Source organism: Sinocyclocheilus rhinocerous, unplaced genomic scaffold (genome assembly GCF_001515625.1).
Source record: "Sinocyclocheilus rhinocerous isolate Xijiao unplaced genomic scaffold, SAMN03320098_v1.1 scaffold6421, whole genome shotgun sequence".
In the NCBI taxonomy this organism is placed as follows: Eukaryota; Metazoa; Chordata; class Actinopteri; order Cypriniformes; family Cyprinidae; genus Sinocyclocheilus; species Sinocyclocheilus rhinocerous.
The window spans coordinates 46,209-66,580 of record NW_015664189.1 but is presented as its reverse complement, the minus strand read 5'-3'; the positions used below and the strand labels follow the sequence as shown (position 1 = coordinate 66,580).

General features: G+C 36.0%; 2 protein-coding genes across 5 annotated transcripts in view; both read right to left on the bottom strand.

The window, feature by feature from the left end:
- Positions 1 to 14,066, bottom strand: part of LOC107729870 (retinoic acid receptor RXR-beta-A-like) — a 30,196-nt gene extending 16,130 nt beyond the window's left edge. For 2 of the 4 annotated variants that reach the window (XM_016540591.1, XM_016540593.1), the window contains exons 1-8: positions 13,880 to 14,066; positions 13,172 to 13,308; positions 12,521 to 12,750; positions 9,722 to 9,748; positions 7,352 to 7,505; positions 6,183 to 6,362; positions 5,157 to 5,180; positions 2,845 to 3,005 (exon numbers count right to left, since the gene is read on the bottom strand). In XM_016540591.1, the coding sequence (XP_016396077.1) occupies positions 2,845 to 3,005; positions 5,157 to 5,180; positions 6,183 to 6,362; positions 7,352 to 7,505; positions 9,722 to 9,748; positions 12,521 to 12,750; positions 13,172 to 13,187 (792 nt within the window). In that variant the 5' untranslated portion in view covers positions 13,188 to 13,308; positions 13,880 to 14,066. Of the gene's footprint in view, positions 1 to 2,844; positions 3,006 to 5,156; positions 5,181 to 6,182; positions 6,363 to 7,351; positions 7,506 to 7,897; positions 8,026 to 9,721; positions 9,749 to 12,520; positions 12,751 to 13,171; positions 13,309 to 13,879 lie in introns of those variants that run through there. The other 2 variants (XM_016540592.1, XM_016540594.1) reach the window with 2 other exon arrangements.
- A 2,111-nt stretch (positions 14,067 to 16,177) lies between these two features.
- The window catches only part of LOC107729872 (succinate dehydrogenase [ubiquinone] flavoprotein subunit, mitochondrial-like), a 10,249-nt gene continuing 6,054 nt past the window's right edge, over positions 16,178 to 20,372 (bottom strand). Inside the window, 3 exon segments of the mRNA XM_016540595.1 lie at positions 16,178 to 16,826; positions 17,008 to 17,121; positions 17,917 to 18,047. Of these exon segments, the coding sequence (XP_016396081.1) occupies positions 16,740 to 16,826; positions 17,008 to 17,121; positions 17,917 to 18,047 (332 nt within the window). The 3' untranslated portion in view covers positions 16,178 to 16,739.

Sequence of the window (20,372 nt, the reverse complement as noted above, 5' to 3'; positions counted from 1 at the left end):
ACATTCCGGCCCGGAACGCACATTTTCAAAGGAGAATAACTGACTGTAGCATTGTTTTTCAGATAAACAAGTATGTTAACTTAGCATGTTTCTTAAATATCTGCAAACATATTATGGTATTTTTATGCTTTAGTAGAGTCAAAAACTTACATACAGCACCTTTAAATTAACAGCCTGTCACCCAGCAGAAATAAACGTGACAACAGACAGTCGGTGCATGTCACTAATAACTCTGCATGTTCTACACGTTTCTGTGTGAATGAATTATGTAGTTTTGTCTACTACACAAACTCAAACACACGTGACGCTCAGTGTTTTTCAGCATGTCTCAACATAATAAATGAGTACATGAACACATGAACTTCATCTGCAGAGCTGCTCTGAGAGTCACTTCACCAGCTTTTCACCGTTTCATTTAGGGATGCCAGCGATTAATCGACGCTCGATTAATTGTCGATAAGAGATGCAATCGATTAAAGCTATCGATGGTCGATCAAGCGGTTTAATTTGGGGTGCGTGCAACTCATGAGCAAAACACGTGCAAGCGGCTGTGAGTGACGGTGATGGGGCGGGATCTTTTGAGAAATTAATTCACCAACGTACAAATTACGCTTTTAATGTGATCCAAAGTTTAAAAGTACATTAAAACAGAAACAACACAAAGTTATTTTGTATTGAAATGTAATAAACAAGTCATGTTTAATTATAATTTCCCCAGATAAATGTTTCATATTGGGCTCTGCGGGACACGAGCAGGACAGATATATATATATATAATTCATTCTTACAACCTGTTAATTCGTTCCTACGAATTATTCATTTGTGGCCACTGTACATGTTTCATTAATTTGTTCCCTAGAAAACCCATGATTTAACTAAAATTAGAGATTTAGAGTAAGAGATGCGAAAACAGTAATTAAAAGTGAACGACAATAAAATAAACCTGCGAGGGTTAAGAGGGTGAGACGGTGAGGATTTGGGAAAAGAAACAATAAATATTATTAAATTACTGGAAATTTGTGACCAACTGGCAAAACAGAACACAAAGCCAAGTATGGCTTTAAATGTATCGAACAACATGAATGCAAAAGCGATGCAACATTTGCCTGCAAACCCATTAGGCCTATTTCTCTTATAAACAAAGCTTTGCACCTCACTTGTGTCATTATAGTGTTTCATGTGAGCAACAGTGTGTTTTGCCGCAGCGCCGCCGGTGGAAGCGGTTCTCTGACCGTGCGGTACAGGTCCAAGTGCCGCAGTTAAGTTTGGGATAATTTTATTTTAAATGTCAATAATGTCAATTGCAAACATTGCAATTGTGTTTTAAAATACAACAACGAGCACCATGAAACCATTTAAAGAGGCTCGTTCAGCGGTCTCCGTGACGGGATATGAAACAGCCAACAAAGTAAAATGATCCCAAACGTAACTACGGCGTGCTTTCTTCATTTTATCAAATGATCATAATCACATCCATTCATTTTATAGTCCTGCTACTAGCCTTTATTTAGACTAAAGCCCCCTTTAATTCAGGTGAGGAAGCCTGCGTTTTGAGTGGCATTTGCACATCCTGTCATATATGCCAGTGCAATAGACGCATTTAGCAGTATTAAAGGTCCCCTGAAATGCTTAGCATTACGTGCCATTCACTGTACAGAAAATACTAATTCTGTGGACAATTTCAGCCGCGGCTTAAAATATTTATAATACGGCTATTTTATAGTGTAGGGCGCAAGCTTTGTAAAAATCGACGCGTTTCAAAAAGGCGGGGCATAGAGGAGAAACAATAATGTACAGTATGTGGAAAATAATGTGTTTTTTTTACTTTAAACCGCATAAACATTTCATTACACCAAATACACAAAATAATGTTCTTTTTAGCAGCATCATATGACCCCTTTAATCGATTAATTGATCGTTAATTTAAACGACGATCAATCATGGAAATAATATTTGAAAATTGACATACCTAGTTTCATTTGACAAATACTGCCATCAAACCACTGAAACTCTTAAGGCTGATGATGCACGGGGCAATGGGAAAGTGCCCAAGCAACATTGCTCAAAAAAAGTTGCCCAGCGAAATTGCTCAAAAAGTTGTCCCGTGTAAGATCTTCATGACAAACTGCCAAAATACAAGTTTGGTTTAACTTGATAAAAATTATGACAGAAATGTATTAGTACTGCATACCAAATGAACTTCTGAAAGTAATATTATTATTTTTAAGTAATATACAACCAAGATGTTTCATCCATGTTTTAATTTATACAGCTCTGTTGTGCATAATCTTTTGACAAAAATAAAAATATAATGCTTTGTAGTAAATTGCTATTAATGTTCAGTTGATTCCATTTTCAAAGATTGATGAAATTGTTAAAGCTTTCTTAATTTCATTAGATACCCTTTTTGATGTTAAATTTGTATTAAATCATAAAACACAGAACATAGAAAAATTAAAATGGATTTCATGTGGCCCTAAATTAAAAAGTAGTTACTCTGTGGAGTCTGACTGTGAATAAACAAATTAATATTGCAATAAATATTGATATCATGATATGGGAAAAAATATTGTTATTGTTTGTTATAGATTATATTTTTGGCCATATCTGCCAGCCCTACTCTGGAGATGATGCTAGATATACAAGCAGTCTGTCTCAGACAAAAAGCTGTTTCAAAGCTAAAAGCTCCAATATGCAACTTCCTGTCCTTAATCAGTCCACCAGCTTGCTGTCATTGGGCTGCCACAATTAGAGCCCAATCACCTTGAAGTTCTTCATCACGTAACAAATAATCCTGCCACTAAAGATCAGAAATCCTCTTTATCGTGCTTATCTGTAACTTACAGAGCTTCCCCCTGAGCTGCCATCTGCATGCAGCTCAGTCTTCTGCTCCACGGCCATCTCTGCTTCCATAATCTTCTCCACGGGCATCTCTTCGTTCGCTGCGGAGGTGGACTCCACCTCTCCCTCCCGCTCCTTGTTCCTCTGACGCTCCTCCTGAACAGCTGTATCGCACACAGGGAAATGAGGAAGAGGAACAAGACGGGGAAATAGAGATGAAGGATAGGGCGGAGGACAGATCAACATGATGGGAAAGGGAAAATGAACAGAGAGAAGGGGTAGTGAATAGGGAAAGTGGTAAAGATGAAAACAGGTGTAGAGAGACACAGAGATATACAGATACATGTAGTTCCTGGTTAGTTTTCAACACATTCATTCACACCCTGAAGTCCTCCAGCGACATTCCTTCTTCAATGACCCAGTAAAAGCTACAAAGATCCCTTATTACACACATTCAAAACAACATTCTCACATGACTAATATTTTTTGCTGCATAATGCCATTTAAAGGGGACATATCATGCAGAATCAAATCTTCCTTGACCTCGGATAACAGTTTGAAAACACTGTACATTCAGTTCCTAGTTAAAAAAAAAAAAAAAAAAGTACTTATTGAACTAATCTGCAAAAAGATTCTTGAACTTCTGCATGCCACATCAGATGCATGATTTACACAACAACGTCTATTGGGTAATAGAAACTTGGTAGGCCAGTTATAGTTAAGTAATAAAGAGAAAGCTGGATGGATATGATTACTTTAAAAAAAAAAAAACTCCCAAGAGCAAAGTTTTGTCATTTCTGGCGGTGTAGCACCTACAGCTCTGCATGTCCTTCTCAACATAAGAAACAAGTGGCTAAAATTTTTTTTTAATTAGTTTTTTAGGAACATTTCAATCTGACTTTAAGCATCAATGTGAAAAATTGTAACTAGTGTAACGATTCACTAGTTTTCTTTATGCATTGATTATAAAACCTGACAATGCATATGCATCGATCTTGAAACATGAATTTTTGAATCATGAATGGTTGATTTCGGCCAGTAATCAATTTAAAACACTAAGAAACAAATGAATCGCGATTTTAATAGCGATTTAATGCTTTAAAAGATATACACATTAAATTACTACACGCACAAATTAATGGAGACCTTGAACAACGTCGTTTGTGCCCTCACATCTCTCTTTCATGCGCTCCACTGTTTACCATTTGTCACAGGATTGCGCTTGCAGTCCGTTCGTTGCTCTCACTGACACATTTTGAGCAGCCAAAATAAGTTAAGTGTCTAAAAGCATATTCCACTGAATGATAAATTACTTTTAACAATGTTGTTAAACTGAAAATAACCACAAAATTAAAAAAAAAACACAGCATTAAAAACAAAAGCTATGAGAGTGCGAGGTTCATCTGTCAATCAGATGCATTAAAGTTGTGTTTGTTACTATAGCAAACAGATATCGGGCACGTTTTCTTTTAGGATCATCATTCGTGGAAAAGTTGAACACTGTAGCATTTTATTTTATGAAAATAAGATAAAGCTCACATCAATCAAATTGTTAATCGAATTTAGTTGTGAATCGTCTTGAATCAAATCGTTCTGATTTAGCAAAAATCGTTCTTGAATCGAAATCCTATGAATCGTGAATCGAATCGATTCACTGTCTACCCAAAGACTCACAGTACTAATGATAACATATCACTTTAAGAATATCGTTCCAAAGAACCATAAGTGTTTCCCATACATTGATTTATTTGTGGCGGCCCGCCACAATATCAAAACTGACTGCCACAAACAGATTTTCCAAAAGGCTTTGACTTCGTTGAATAAACATAAGCACTGCACGTTTCAAAAACAAAACGCGGTGCGGGTGTTTTTATATTACTGTATTTCTGAAGGAAACCGACTGTCTTCAGAAAATGTTCAATGTCATTTTCATTTCATCTTGCATGCAATTCCTGATAAAAGCAGCATTTGTGAGCAGGGCACTTTGTGTACAGCTGTTACCAGGGAAACCCTTTTCTCTTGCTCTAAAAGTGCCTCCTGCTGGCAGAAAATTAAATTGCATATTTATATATGGGGGGGGAAGAGTGCCGCCACAAATAGAGTGCAAGTCTGTGGGAAACACTGAACCATATTAAATGGTTAAAAAAACAATCTTAAAAAATAAAATGCAAAAAGTGATCAAGGAAAAAACGATATGATACGGCCCCTTTAATAGCTGTGACTAATATCCTACAGAGTAATTCTTTCACCATTCCCACATTCTCTTACACATACACACACAACCACCCCTCCCTCCCTCCCTGCTTTCTCCTTACATCGTTGTCGTTCATCTTGGACCACTACAGAAGGAGAGGGAGGAAGAGAGAGAACGAGAGGAAACAAAAGAGGGAGAGAGGGGGACAGGTGTTAGTGGTGACAACAGCCCTCCCTCCCCCTCTGCTCTCCTCTCTGGTTTGTGCAGTGAGGTCTATGTAATGTCTACCCACAATGCCCTCTTTACATTCACAGTCACCAACAACCTTGAAATTTACATGTCTCTGCAATACCTACTCATTCTTGTCTATTTGTCTGCCATAATTCTAGAAAGCACTTGCCCGGTTTTGCTCTCCTTAGTGATATACAGATATATTGGGCAGGCAAATTAATTGTAAAATAGGCTACATAAAATACAAATTAAATAAAAATAAAAAAACCTGACAAATAAAGAAAATTAAATATAAAAAAAAATAGCCTACATCTCTGCAATTTTTGGGTATATCCCTAGTTCCTTGCCAAACTAAACATTGTTGTGTATGTGCATCGCAGAGCTGGCTCAAAGTAAGCATTTGTTGTTAATTGTTTTTTTTCTTAAAATGACTGATAGTTTTAATAGAGAAGACCCTTATTTGTCAGCTGGGTAGTGTGGATTACTTTGCAGCTGCCTAGATGTAGATTTCGGACCACTGAAAATGTTTTCCTCCAATATTTTAATTTCTCTCCGGCTGTCTTTGTCAGTCATATACATCTTGTATGGCCTTGGGGTGAGTAAATAATCAGGAAAACTTTTAGTGCATTATCGTCAATTACCCACTCTGCTCTCTCTCTCTCTCTCTCTATATATATATATATATATATATATATAAGCATCAAGTTTGTGTTTCTTGCTCCACTTAAATGCGTAACAGCACAGCACTGAACTTTCTACTGCATTAACTTCACATAAATAAAAATATACACTGTGACCAATATAGTAAATCCAATACGGGACAATCACAACTTCTTACCTCTAGTGTAAGGAGTTTCTCATCTGGGGTTTGTAGTATGTGTATGTGTTAGGTGGGACAGCGAGTTCTTGTTCTTACCCTCTCTCTTCATCCCCATGGCCAGGCACTTCTGGTAGCGGCAGTACTGGCAGCGGTTCCTCTGGCGTTTGTCCACCAGACAGTCCTTATTGTCTCTGCATGTGTAGCTCAGGTCCTTCCTCACAGTGCGCTTGAAAAAGCCCTTGCAGCCCTCGCAGCTGTACACGCCGTAGTGCTTGCCTGAAGAAAGGAGACATGAGGCAAATTTATGGAGGTGGAAGACTTTAGTCAACAGATAGGTGAGCCTAATTTTGACAGTTTCATAATATTGTTGTTGCATAAGTGTTATATAATGAAAAGCTGTTTTTCTGCAGCTGTTTTTTTGCAGCTATCAAGTTCCACATAAAAACAAGAAAGAGCTAAAGTACCATGACACATGATTATTTACTACTTGTACACAACAGTTCAAAAGAGGTCATTAAGTTTTTAATACTTTTAAATAAAAATTCATGTTTATTCAGCAAGGATACATAGATAAGATTAAGATATTTATAATGTTACAAAAAATTATATTTCAAATATATGCTGTTCTTTTGAACTTTGTTCAATTGTTTCCACAAAATTATTAAGCTCTCAGAAGATTATGAATGATCGTATGACACAGAAGACTGACATAATGACTGCTGAAAATTTAGGTTTGCCTCAGAAATAAATTACAATTTAATGACAAGGAATAAATAACTATTTAAAATATATTAAAATAAAATAACTCACAACATTATGTTTTTTTATGTATTTCTGAACAAAAAATATACAGTCTTGGTGATTAATGACAAGGAATAAATAACTATTTAAAATATATTAAAATAAAATAACACAACATTATGTTTTTTTATGTATTTCTGAACAAAAAATATACAGTCTTGGTGTTAAGAAACATCTTTCAAAACATTTAAAAAATTGTACTGACCCCAGACTTTCAAATGGTACTGTATATATAGATTTTTTTATTATACTAATAGGATTTTTTTTTTTTATATATAACGTGAAAATAAAGCTTCTTATTACACATACTGACAATTGATAACACTGCATCATTTAAATTAAATATTTTACACTTCTATAACATTTATCCAATAGCAATAAACATTTTAATGGAACGAGACAAAAGAAACTAGTTTCAGTGTTTCCTTCAGACGGGTTAGGGTTAGTGTTTATCAGTGAGGTACCAGAGGAGCGATCTCCACAGATGGCACACAAGCGTTTCTGAGAGAGCATGGGCCCTGGGCTGTGGGCGGACATCGGCTTCAAACCGAAGGGCGGTTTGACATCATCAGAGCTGCTGACGGCGTGCAGACCTGACATGGACACGGTGGAGTTGATCTGAGACGGGCAATGAGTGGAGAGATGGAGAGAGATAAAGTGACAGAAAACACAAGAAATATTTTAGTTGAATAAAATGAAGAATTGCTCATTTTTATTAGTGACAAACAAATATCAAATAACTAGATTACAGAAAAATACATGTTAATTTCTTATGATCAGTAACACATGCCTGATTAGCTCTCAATTTAAGCACAGGTAAATGATCAATCCATAAGAATCTGATTTTGATTGTATTTTGATGAACACAACCCCTCAACAGACTTTAATCATTCAAAGACAACTACATTTCAACATTTATGAGCAACAGCACAGGAAGGAAGACATATGCATGAGAGAAGCTAATAGAAAGCGAGGAGAGTCAGAAAGTGAGAGCGGGTACAAGGTCTCACCTCTGTGTTTCTGCGAAACATGTTAATCTGTGAAGCAGAAATGCAGTCATGAGGAGGAGCACAAAAAAAATTTGTGGCGCGAGGGAGGTGGTGCTAAAAAAATTTAACAATTCCACCATGCTGTTTTGTCTTGGTAAAACTCAAATTTAGACTAGAAAAAAAAAAAAAAGGTTTAGATCCACAGAGAAAGAGACTTTGGAAATTAAGGTCAAAATATCAGATGGTCTGTTATACAGTAACAGTTTTAGAGGGAAACTCAAATGATCTCTGTGAATAAACAGTGATTTAAAAAAATTCCCTCTAGCTTAAAATTTTCAGGTCTAATTACATATTGTTAGTCATTGCATTCTACTGCTCAAAAGATGTTTTAATGCTTTTTAAAGATGTCTCTTTTGCTCACCAAGGCTGCACTTAATTATATATAATGTGAAAAGTATTTTTACACACACACATATATATATACACACACATATATATATACACATATTAGGGGTGTAACGGTACACGTATTTGTACCGAAAATTTTCTATATCGGTCTTTCGGTTCATTGCACATGTGTACCGAACAAATCGTCCCATTTGTTCAGGAAATTCAGACAATAAATGCCATTTTGACGCTCTTTGATGTGGGATGACAGATCACTGTATACTAACACCTCCGTTCTAATAACGGCAGCGCGAGCGAGTGTGATCACCCCTTCTTCTTTAGTACTCTACTCTGTAAATTATTGTATTTCAACAACAAATAGAAATTGTATAAGTTAATAAATAAGTTAACTTAAAAACAATGTACGTTTGCATAATTTTTTAAAAATTTGATAAGTTGATTATTACAGCTAAATATAAATAGTAGCCTAATTGAATTTAAGTTTGGGCTCTGTTGTTGATAGTAACCTTATAGTAATGTAAAAGGGCTCCCTATAGTTTAGAGCAGAAGCTGAGGAAGATTTTTTAATTTTTAATTATCATTGATTTTATTTAAAGAAAGCAATTTGTTCAGTAAACCACAGTTAAATAAAAAAAAATTTATGTTTAGTTTTTTTCCCCTCCTGCTGTACCGAAACCATACTGAACAGTGACGTCAAAACCGAGGTATGTACCGAACCATCATGTTTGTGTACCATTACACCCCTAACATACACACACAACTATATATATATTAGTGCTGTCAATCTATTTTAAAAAATTTACGAATTAATTGCACATTTTTTCTGAAATTAATCGCGATTAGTCCCACCTAACATTAAAGTTTTTAAAAATACTTTTACATTGCAATAACTTCACATTCAATTTTCAAATGAATGTAGAAACAAAGACATTTTTAATATTTGTATAATTTTTATGACTGAAGGCTAGGCTTGCCGCGATAGACGGTGCTGACGGTGATACCAGTGTTAAGCCGCAACACCGGTTACGTCACTTGCCCACCGCGTCACCGACGGGCAATGAGTGGAGAGATGGAGAGAGATAAAGTGACAGAAAACACAAGAAATATTTTAGTTGAATAAAATGAAGAATTGCTCATTTTTATTAGTGACAAACAAATATCAAATAACTAGATTACAGAAAAATACATGTTAATTTCTTATGATCAGTAACACATGCCTGATTAGCTCTCAATTTAAGCACAGGTAAATGATCAATCCATAAGAATCTGATTTTGATTGTATTTTGATGAACACAACCCCTCAACAGACTTTAATCATTCAAAGACAACTACATTTCAACATTTATGAGCAACAGCACAGGAAGGAAGACATATGCATGAGAGAAGCTAACAGAAAGCGAGGAGAGTCAGAAAGTGAGAGAGGGTACAAGGTCTCACCTCTGTGTTTCTGCGAAACATGTTAATCTGTGAAGCAGAAATGCAGTCATGAGGAGGAGCACAAAAAAAATTTGTGGCGCGAGGGAGGTGGTGCTAAAAAAATTAACAATTCCACCATGCTGTTTTGTCTTGGTAAAACTCAAATTTAGACTAGAAAAAAAAAAAAAAGGTTTAGATCCACAGAGAAAGAGACTTTGGAAATTAAGGTCAAAATATCAGATGGTCTGTTATACAGTAACAGTTTTAGAGGGAAACTCAAATGATCTCTGTGAATAAACAGTGATTTAAAAAAATTCCCTCTAGCTTAAAATTTTCAGGTCTAATTACATATTGCTAGTCATTGCATTCTACTGCTCAAAAGATGTTGTAATGCTTTTTAAAGATGTCTCTTTTGCTCACCAAGGCTGCACTTAATTATATATAATGTGAAAAGTATTTTTACACACACACATATATATATACACACACATATATATATACACATATTAGGGGTGTAACGGTACACGTATTTGTACCGAAAATTTTCTATATCGGTCTTTCGGTTCATTGCACATGTGTACCGAACAAATCGTCCCATTTGTTCAGGAAATTCAGACAATAAATGCCATTTTGACGCTCTTTGATGTGGGATGACAGATCACTGTATACTAACACCTCCGTTCTAATAACGGCAGCGCGAGCGAGTGTGATCACCCCTTCTTCTTTAGTACTCTACTCTGTAAAGAGTGAGGCGAGAGAGACAAGACGATCGCGGATGATTTAGTTTCGAAACTAGATGCAAAAGCGCCTGTTTGGCAATATTTTGGATTTTTAAAAGCCTGTTTACTTTTACCGTTTATCTAAGGTGGTTTTGGAAGTTTTTTTAAACATTCGTTTCTTATTTAATTGGTTCCACATTGTTTGCTGATTTTTACTTTATTTAAACTGTGTCATTTATTTATTTTATTTGACATTAGTTTTGCTAATAAACGTTCTACGTTTCTTATTTATTTGGTTATATATTATACATGTTTACTTAGCCTATTTCCAGTTTTGTATACCTAAGTAAACATGTATAATATATAAACAATTGCTTTACTCCGAATTGCCGCTACTTTAAAGTGAAAGTAAAATGGGCACACCGCTTTTACAAGCTTTAAAAGCGAAGGAAAGCGAGGAAAAGAGGGAACGCCCCGCCCCCGCGGTGATACCGGTATTACCGGTGTTGTCACACGTCGATTAACCGGTGGGAAAATGTCCTCATCGTCACAACCCTACTGAAGGCCAGTATCACTCTGATGTCTCTATGAAATAGTTAAATATTAGGGGGAAAAACTATTGATTAGCCATTCAACATTACAAAGCTATCAATTTTAACATTTATTAGACTACTTAAATTAAATATAGATGAATCCTTAAAGCTACAAAAGTTATTGATTTCCTCTTTTTTTCTTTGATTACCAGACATCACAGCAGCTGGTTATTAGTTTTTTTTGTCTGCTGTCCCTTTAAGAGCTGCCGATGCTGAACGTGACGTGGATCTGACCCGCATCTCTTTACCTATTCTGACCCACTTCAGTTCTTAAAGTCTCTAATGAGTTGAATCGAGTGTGTTAGGTGAGGGAGACAGTGCTTGGATGCTCCAGGACAATTTGGAAAACCACTGCATTTCAGAGACATGTTCTTAAATGTGACTCATAAAACAAATACATACATGCACAGTTTTAAGGCAGCTTTAATTGCCTTTTTGGTAACTTCATGACTTAACTGATGACATTTTTTTATTTACCTTTATTTAACCAGGAAATTAAAAACTCTTGAGATTTAATTGATTTAGTTTAAAATGATTGGCCACATAACTACGACATTGCATGCTCGTAGTTTCTTTCGCGATTTGATATGAAATGATACAGGCTACAGCGCATGCGCATTTGTGGTGCAATTGAAGAGCACGCGCTATGAGCACAGTACCGTTTCTACGCTCGTGTCTGGCACTGAGGTAAATTTGGAGCGCACGTCTAAAACGTCTCCAGTTTAATGTGGTCATAAAGACGTTCTGCGTTTAAATAAACTATGGTTCTTGTCACGAAAAAAAAAGACAGAAACAGCAGTTGTGAGTGGGGTGGCCAACCGTAGCACCGCCCCTGCGTTAAAGGTTTTTAACGCGTTAAACTGAAAAAATTAATCGCCTGCGTTAACGCACTAATTTTGACAGCACTAATATATATATATTTTTTTTCTATTATTATTATTAAATGTATTCATGTGATGCAAAGCTGAATTTTCAGCATCATTACTCCAGTCTTCAGTGTCACATGATCTTTCAGAAATCATTCTAATATGCTGATTTGCTGCTTGAGAAACATTTCTTATTATAGGCTAAATGCTGAAAACATTTGTGCTGCTTAATAGTTTTGTTGAGACCATGATTTTTTTTCAAGCTTCTTTGATTAATAGAAAATTCAAACTATTTACCTGAAAGAAATAATTTGTAACATAAGTGTCTTTACTGACACTTTTGATAAACTTAATGTATGCTTGGTGACTAAACTTATTAATCTAAAAAATATATATATCCAACTGGCCCTTATCATTTGAAATGTAGTGTACACGACTTCAAAACTTTTCATGTACAAAGCAATATACAGGAAACACAAAAAAAAAAAAAAAAAAAAAAAAACTTAACTCACCTCCTGATGGCAGAACTGGAAACCAAACAAGCTGGACTGTTTGTCTCGTAGCGCACATACAGGCCTATTGGTGAAATATAGGGAGTCGAGTCCGGAGGAAAACCAGAAGTGTTATCATGGAAGTGCTCACCTGTGGGCTGCTGATGGGGCCGTAGCCTACCGAGGGAGTTCCAGGAAGGCAAGGAGAACCCAGAGAGGAGCTGATGACTGAGAAAGGTGAGCCCATGCTGCTGATGGGACTGTTCATGGCCGAAGTGATGGGTGGCAGGGAAGTCATGGAGGCGGCTGAAGGGGCCAACGAGGGCGAACGCTGACCTGATGGTGGCGACGAAACGGATGAGCTGTCTGGACTATGAGAATCTGTGAGGACAGAGGTAAATATTATAAGTTTATTCAGAGTGGCCAATCATTTTAAAAGATGTTGAGCTATTGTTAAATATTTCAAGGGGGAAAAAAACTATATATTTTACATACATGCAAAGTTAAAGAAACTGATACTGAAACCAAGCTACCTAAACTTATAACAAAACATTCATGAAACACTGCTAAACCAAGGTCTACAAACTGGAGGAGTATTAATCATAACATCACTACTCTGGTAATATACAAAAACAACGAACAACGGTTGTTTATGTATGATGTGGCAACGAACATCATACATGGTTATCATGAATATCATAACTTTGAAGCAGTCATATTAAAATCTAAGTTTACAGCTTTTTAGTGTACATTTCACATGTGTTACTTCACAAATGTGCATTAAAAATCAAAACCGTCTCACCTCTACTATCGCCCATGATTTGCAGCAGGGCTCTGCTGTTCACACCGACTCACTCTCTCTGATGTCGGATGACTGTTCAACTCAAAACCGCGGACTGAGGCCCGGGCCCCTGGGTCTTTTATCAACCTAAATTATCCCTGCAGATTATAAAACACTGCGTGAATGACACTTAATGGCGTTTAAACTACAAACACGAGAAATATAAATCGTCACTAACGTTATGCCTCAAAGCGAGTTATATTGCATTTCCGTGTAGACATGACAGAAAGGTTTATTTTTATGGTCTTTTACGTGACTTCTTACACGCATATGAACTGTATACAACAGATTCAATGTATACTGCATAGTATTAGTTCGATAAAACAGGACTGATTATGTGCAAAATGCAATTTCCCTGTATCGGCTAGCGGATTAGCTCGCTACATAGCTTATATTTCCCAACTAAACAAGCCACATTTCACCTTACAAAACTGCTTAAAACGTCCACATAATTTCCTTAATATCGTTTTAGTAAACGACACTGTTTTAATTTACAGGTAACGTTACTGTGTGTAAAAACAAACGCATTTATATTTGAGTACGGCTAATCGACTCAACTGGCATTTTAGCTAGCACGCTAATAACTCTGCAGGCACAATTTACTGCCCAAAAACAAACAGCGGAAAACCGAGCATAGGGTTATTATAACAAAGGAATAGCAACATATACCTGTCAATAAATGTAAACAACAGCAGCATCTACCGAGTTAAGTAAATACAATGCAGATTTCTATTTAAAAATGGCTTAATTAGTGCCGCGACTCTCCGTTCCCATCTTCTCGGTGTGATTCTCACAGTTGCCCTGATCTTCCTTTCTGAAGAGGAAACTGAAGCTGTTTACGTCCGAGCTTTGAAACTGACGCCATTTTGGCTCGTGTAAAGGATCAGTTGAGCCAAAATGTCTAACTCCAAATAAAGTTTCTTCATTGGAAGTACATTATATAACTGCTGCTGGATGAGTCTACAAATGTGTGTCGCATAAACATGTTTACGTAATGATATACCAATCGAGTTTTGTATGAAACTATAGAAATTTTTTCTACTTAAAATAACAAAAATCTTTATTTTGTTTTTAAATGGTTTTATTTTATTATTTTTCATGAGAGCAAATTTTGAAGCACATACATATATATATATATATATATATCACACACACACACACACACACACACGCAGTGCCCTCCATAAGTATAGGAACAGTAAACACAAAATTGCTCTGTTTCCTGTGGAGTCAAGAAATCTGTCAGTATGTTTAAAAGATGAATATGAGACAAAACTACAAATTGTCATATTTTATTATTGGGTGTTTCAACACATGTTTTACCAAACTATGAAGATCAACACTTTTAGAGTTTCATCCCCCTATCTAATGTGAGCAAAAGTATTGGGACAGTTGCCTCACAGGTCTTTCTGAGTGTCCTGTTGCATTAATTCTCAGATTAAAAGCAGGGAATGTGTCATATCAGTTATATCCATTGCTTCTGCATTCTCAGTCTTGCATTTGATGACGAAACACAAACCAGGATGAAGATGAGGGATCTGACTTTGAGAGAAAAGCAAGCAATTTGGATGCTAAAATAAAAGAGGAAGTCAATTAGAGCCATAGCAAAAACAAAGGCCATGGAGAAATCAAGAGTTTGGAAACCACCTCCAGAAAGCTGGGGTGATGCTCTGACAATCTACTGTCCGCAGGAGACTTTGACACAGAATTACAGAAGCTACAGCAAGATGCAAACCTCTGATCAGCACCAAAACCAGAAAGATTTAAAAACCACCTCCAGAAAGCTGGGGTGATGCTCTGACAATCTACTGTCCGCAGGAGACTTTGACACAGAATTACAGAGGCTACAGCAAGATGCAAACCTCTGATCAGCACCAAAACCAGAAAGATTTTTAAAAAAGCACAAAGGTGAGCCAGTAGAGTTTTGGAAAATAGTTTTCTGGACAGATGAAATAAAGATTGACCTTAATCTAAGTGATGGGAAAGCAAAAGTGCGGAGAAAAAGGGAACTGCAAATGATCCTAAGCATCATTTGCAATTGCATCTGGGATCTGCAACTAAATATTAGCTTTTAATCTTTTACATCTGCCCTAAGTTCAACTGTCCCAATACTTATGCTCACATCAAATAGTGGGATGAACTCTAAAAGTGCTGTCCGTTTTTTTTGTTTTGTTAAAACACGTATGTGTTGAAACAGCTAATAATAAAATGTGACATTCTGTAGTTTTTTGTCATATTCATTTTTTAATCATATTTGCAATTGTCTCGACTCCACAGCAAGCATATATATATATATAATACGCATCTATAACATTTAAAAATATATCCAAATAGAAAACACTTACTTTAAATTGTAATACATTTTTACAATATTACTGTTTTGACTGTATTTTGGATCCCTTGGTAAGCAAAAGAGACTTCTTTCAAAAACATTTAAAAATCTCACAGACCCCTTACATTTTAATGGCATTGTACATGATATCAAACGTACTGGCTTACATTACAAAAGTGTGAAACTGCTCTTTTGACCCATCTAAACTACTTGTATAAAACAAATAACATGTTCACATCTGTATGAACACTCACTTTCGAGATTGTACCTCACGCTTATTTATCTGAATAACAATGTTAATTGTTCATAATATATAAATATACATATATATTTAATATATTAATTTTCCAATGTGGAGTAAAAATAATACAAATTCTGGTTTGGTTGACACAATCTTGTCATTGCAGTTTTTCACAATAACTAGCCTGAGCTTTTCTGTGAACTCAGCTGCCATCCACAGGCAAGAGGACTTTACAACAGCTAAAAAGTCTCTCTTTTTTAATTCTCAGAATGTCAACACAAAAACTTTTTTCCCCTGCACCTTCAAATTTTAAACATGTAAGCTACCAGTCTCTCCAACAAATCTTCTCTTTCCAGTAAACACGAATACATTTTAGCCAATATTACAGTCCCAATCATTATCACCGGATCATCTTTATTGAGTTTAAACAGAACCTACAAAACAAAACATGCAAGATGTACAGAACTTTACATACAGATGAGTTATGAGTATTTTTAAGAATGAAAGGCCACAAGGTCAAATACATATGAAACCGTACATTGCATTAGCATTATAAACTGCTAAGTTAAGGAGTTGACTAATTTAATCAATTTTCCACAATGTGCAAGTGTTTTTAAAAAACTTTGACAACCATTCAATATTTAAATGCTAAATATGTAATGATTTACTTGCAAGCACAGTTTAGAGGATATGTGAGGGATGCGTTTCTGTGATACACACAAAGATCACACAGCTGTTATTATTGTCTTCAGTTACAGAACAGTTGAATCTTTTTCATGGAGCCTGACTAGTGCAGTGGTATTTCAACTTTATTGTTCGAATTTTGAGATATTCGAGTCTTACTGTGGTCGCATTTAAATAAAGTGCAGCCGGTCAATAACAAGATATTCATTTATTTATTGGCTGATTATAAATAAGCAAAAGGGCAAAGTCAGCTGGGGCACAATAGGACGTGTTTAATAGGAACGGATTGCAGGGGGAATAGCAGCACAGTCATCTGCGTTCAGAGAGCTGTCAATCACACGTCTGTATTCCAGAGTAACCTGAAACACACGCTTATACATGTTAGCTCATATTAACGTACGCTTTTTTTTTTTTTTACATACAGCTTCCTTCTTCCTGTATGCAGACTAACAAGAAAGATTTAAAGGTGAACAAATGAAGGGAAAGGTAACAATGGCAAAACACTCTCACAATGAACTAAAAGGTTCATTATATATTTACCTTTCCTGTCTTGGGATCCACGTAGGACATTGTGTGTTTCCTCCAGTGCTGCTCGAAAGGCTTCTTCACTTGTCCCTGCAGAGGCTTGGAGTAATCGTACTCATCCACACGGTCCTGTAAGAAAAACAGCATAACAAAACCATTTAAGCCAAAAAAAACATATCCACATAACAGTTTTGGCTTTAACACTGCGATGCATATTAAAGGAATAGTTCACCCAAAAATGAAAATATGCAGAAGATGCTTTCAATCTCAGGCCATCAAAGATGTAGATGAGTTTGTTTCTTCGTGTGAACAGGTTTGGAGAAATGTAGCATTACATCACTTGTTCAGCAATGGATCCTCTGGCAGTGAATGGGTGCCGTCAGAATGAGAGTCCAAACAGCTGATAAAAACACCACAATGATCCACAAGTAATCCACACCACTCCAGTCCATCAATTAATGTCTTACGAAGTAAAACGAATCCATTAATGCATTGACGGTTTAAGTTAAAAACGTCTTGATGGATTTGTTTATCCACAGCTTTTCACTTGGACTGAAGTGGTGTGGATTACTTGTGCATCAGCTGTTTGGACTCTCATTCTGACGGCACCCATTCACTGCAGAGGATCCATTGGTGAGCAAGTGATGTAATGCTAAATTTCTCCAAATCTGTTCCGTTGAAGAAACAAACTCATCTACATCTTGAGTCCTATAACTATTATTTTAGGCTGCAAGACTACAAATTACAGAGAGCTGGAAGCAACACACCCATTTGTAAAAAATGTAACGAAGCATTTACATTTTCAAAAGCTAAGACGTCATTTTTACCAGGTAAAAAAAAAAACGTACTGAGCACTAAAAACTCAACTTTGTAAATTTACAAAATGATGTCCTGAGACAAGCATGCTGGTTTCAGAAAGTTCACCTTGAAGTCCTCGCGTGCGTGAGCTCCTCTGCTCTCTTTACGCGCCTCAGCGGAGACGATTGTCTGCACCGCGTTCAACATCAGATTCTGCAGCTCCAGAGTTTCCACCAGATCAGTGTTCCAGACAATGCCTGAAGACATAAAAGCAGCACAAATGCTATAAGAACCTGCATATTGCAGCAATAACACCTTTTTAATACAGTAATGCAGATCAATGCATTTTAGATTAGACAGAAATGATTACGCTACCGTTCAAAAGTTTGGTGTCAGTTCTTAAATTGTTTTTTTTTTAAACGTTTTTAAGTCTAAGGCTCACAGAGGCTACATTTACTTGATTAAAAATACAGTAAAAACAGTAAAATTTTAAAAATATTACAATTTAAAATAACTATTTTCTATTTGAATGCATTTATGTAATTTATTTCTGTGATGAAAAGCTGAATTTTCAGCATCATTACGCCAGTCTTTAGTGTCACATGATCCTTCTTCAACATCAGATTCTGCAGCTCCAGAGTTTCCACCAGATCAGTGTTCCAGACAATGCCTGAAGACATAAAAGCAGCACAAATGCTATAAGAACCTGCATATTGCAGCAATAACACCTTTTTAATACAGTAATGCAGATCAATGCATTTTAGATTAGACAGAAATGATTACGCTACCGTTCAAAAGTTTGGTGTCAGTTCTTAAATTGTTTTTTTTTTAAACGTTTTTAAGTCTAAGGCTCACAGAGGCTACATTTACTTGATTAAAAATACAGTAAAAACAGTACAATTTTAAAAATATTATTACAATTTAAAATAACTATTTTCTATTTGAATGCATTTATGTAATTTATTTCTGTGATGAAAAGCTGAATTTTCAGCATCATTACGCCAGTCTTTAGTGTCACATGATCCTTCAGACATCATTCTAATATGCTGATTTTTCTGCTCATAAAACATTTCTGATTATTATCAATGCTGACAGTTGTGCTGCTTCATATTTTTGTGGAAATCATGATTTGATGGGATTCTTTGATGAATAGAAAGATCAGAATTACACAAAATCCCGTCTGTCACTTTTAATCAACGCTGAATGAAAATTTGAATTGTGTGACCTCTGTCAAATGTCTTGATGTCATCCATAGACTTGTAGACGGAGTCCATCTTTTCACAACCCTCCTTCAGCACGTCTCCGGTGCGGAACACAGCAGCGTGATTCTGCATGGTCTGAGGTCCAAAAGAAAAACAAAACAGATTATTTTGAAATTAGTATTTTATTATAACCACTTGAGATCATCCTAAATCATAAGATGAGGCTACCATATGCTTCGATTCAATTCCTAGCAGCATCCTGTTGATCAGTCAATAAGTTTAGGATTCTTTTAAGAAATAAAGAGCTGCAGTGAGGTGACGGACCTTCTGCATATTCAGTCTGATCTCTGAGGTTCTGGTACTGCCGTTAGCAAAGCGGATCTTGTCCAGATTGCCGACAGATGCTTCTCCTGCATTGGGTTTCAGAGGGGAAAGCTTCTCTCCTATAAGAAAGAAAGAAAGATAAATAAATCACAACTGAACGTAAAAAAACGTTGCTAAATATGTAAATAATTACTAAATTACTACTTTTCAGGATTGTGTCTTGTGTCTAAAAAAAAAGGCAATTATCAGGCATTCCTTCACCATTTCAGGGTGTATTGAAGCTACCTGGAGTGTTTGTCTCAGCAATGGTCAGGGCACAAGCGCGTCCAAACACAACCAGATCCAGCAGTGAGTTGGCGCCCAGACGATTTGCACCGTGCACCGATGCACAGCCGGCCTCACCGCAGGCGTACAAGCCTGGCACCACCATATCCTCTCCATTCTCATGGGTGATGGCCTGCCACGATAAGAGAGAGGATATTAGCATTATATTCTGATTCATGATGAGGGTCACTTCCAAACAGAGATTTTACCATTTGTGTTCATAATGCATTCAAAATCTGTATACTATTTTCACAATTTGGGTCCTTTTGGACGCAAAGAATCTGTATTTTATAAAACAGCCATAGCTTAATAATTTTTTAATACAGTTAAACAAAAAATTTATTAAATTCTGTTGCATTTATAACTCCGGATTGCTCAAAAAAGTCCCAGTTTACGAAACCTACATATTTATTTCCAACAAAATAACACCAAAACAACAAAAATATTACTCCGATATGAACTTGCATAAACTTTCATTTTCAGAAGAAAAGGTAATTAATTTTTATGCTGCACTGCAATGGTTCATGAACAGGCCTTTATCAACAAAATTTTGTTCCAAAAGTGTGTGAGAAATGGGAAAAAGGCTAAATATATTTACAAGTTTTTTACACTAATAACGTCGTATATGTAAATTTTACAAAAAGCATTTGACACTTGACATTCCATACATGAAACATTTTTCTTTTAATGGCTGTATGTCTTAAAAAAATTGTAAAAAAAAAAAAAAAAAAA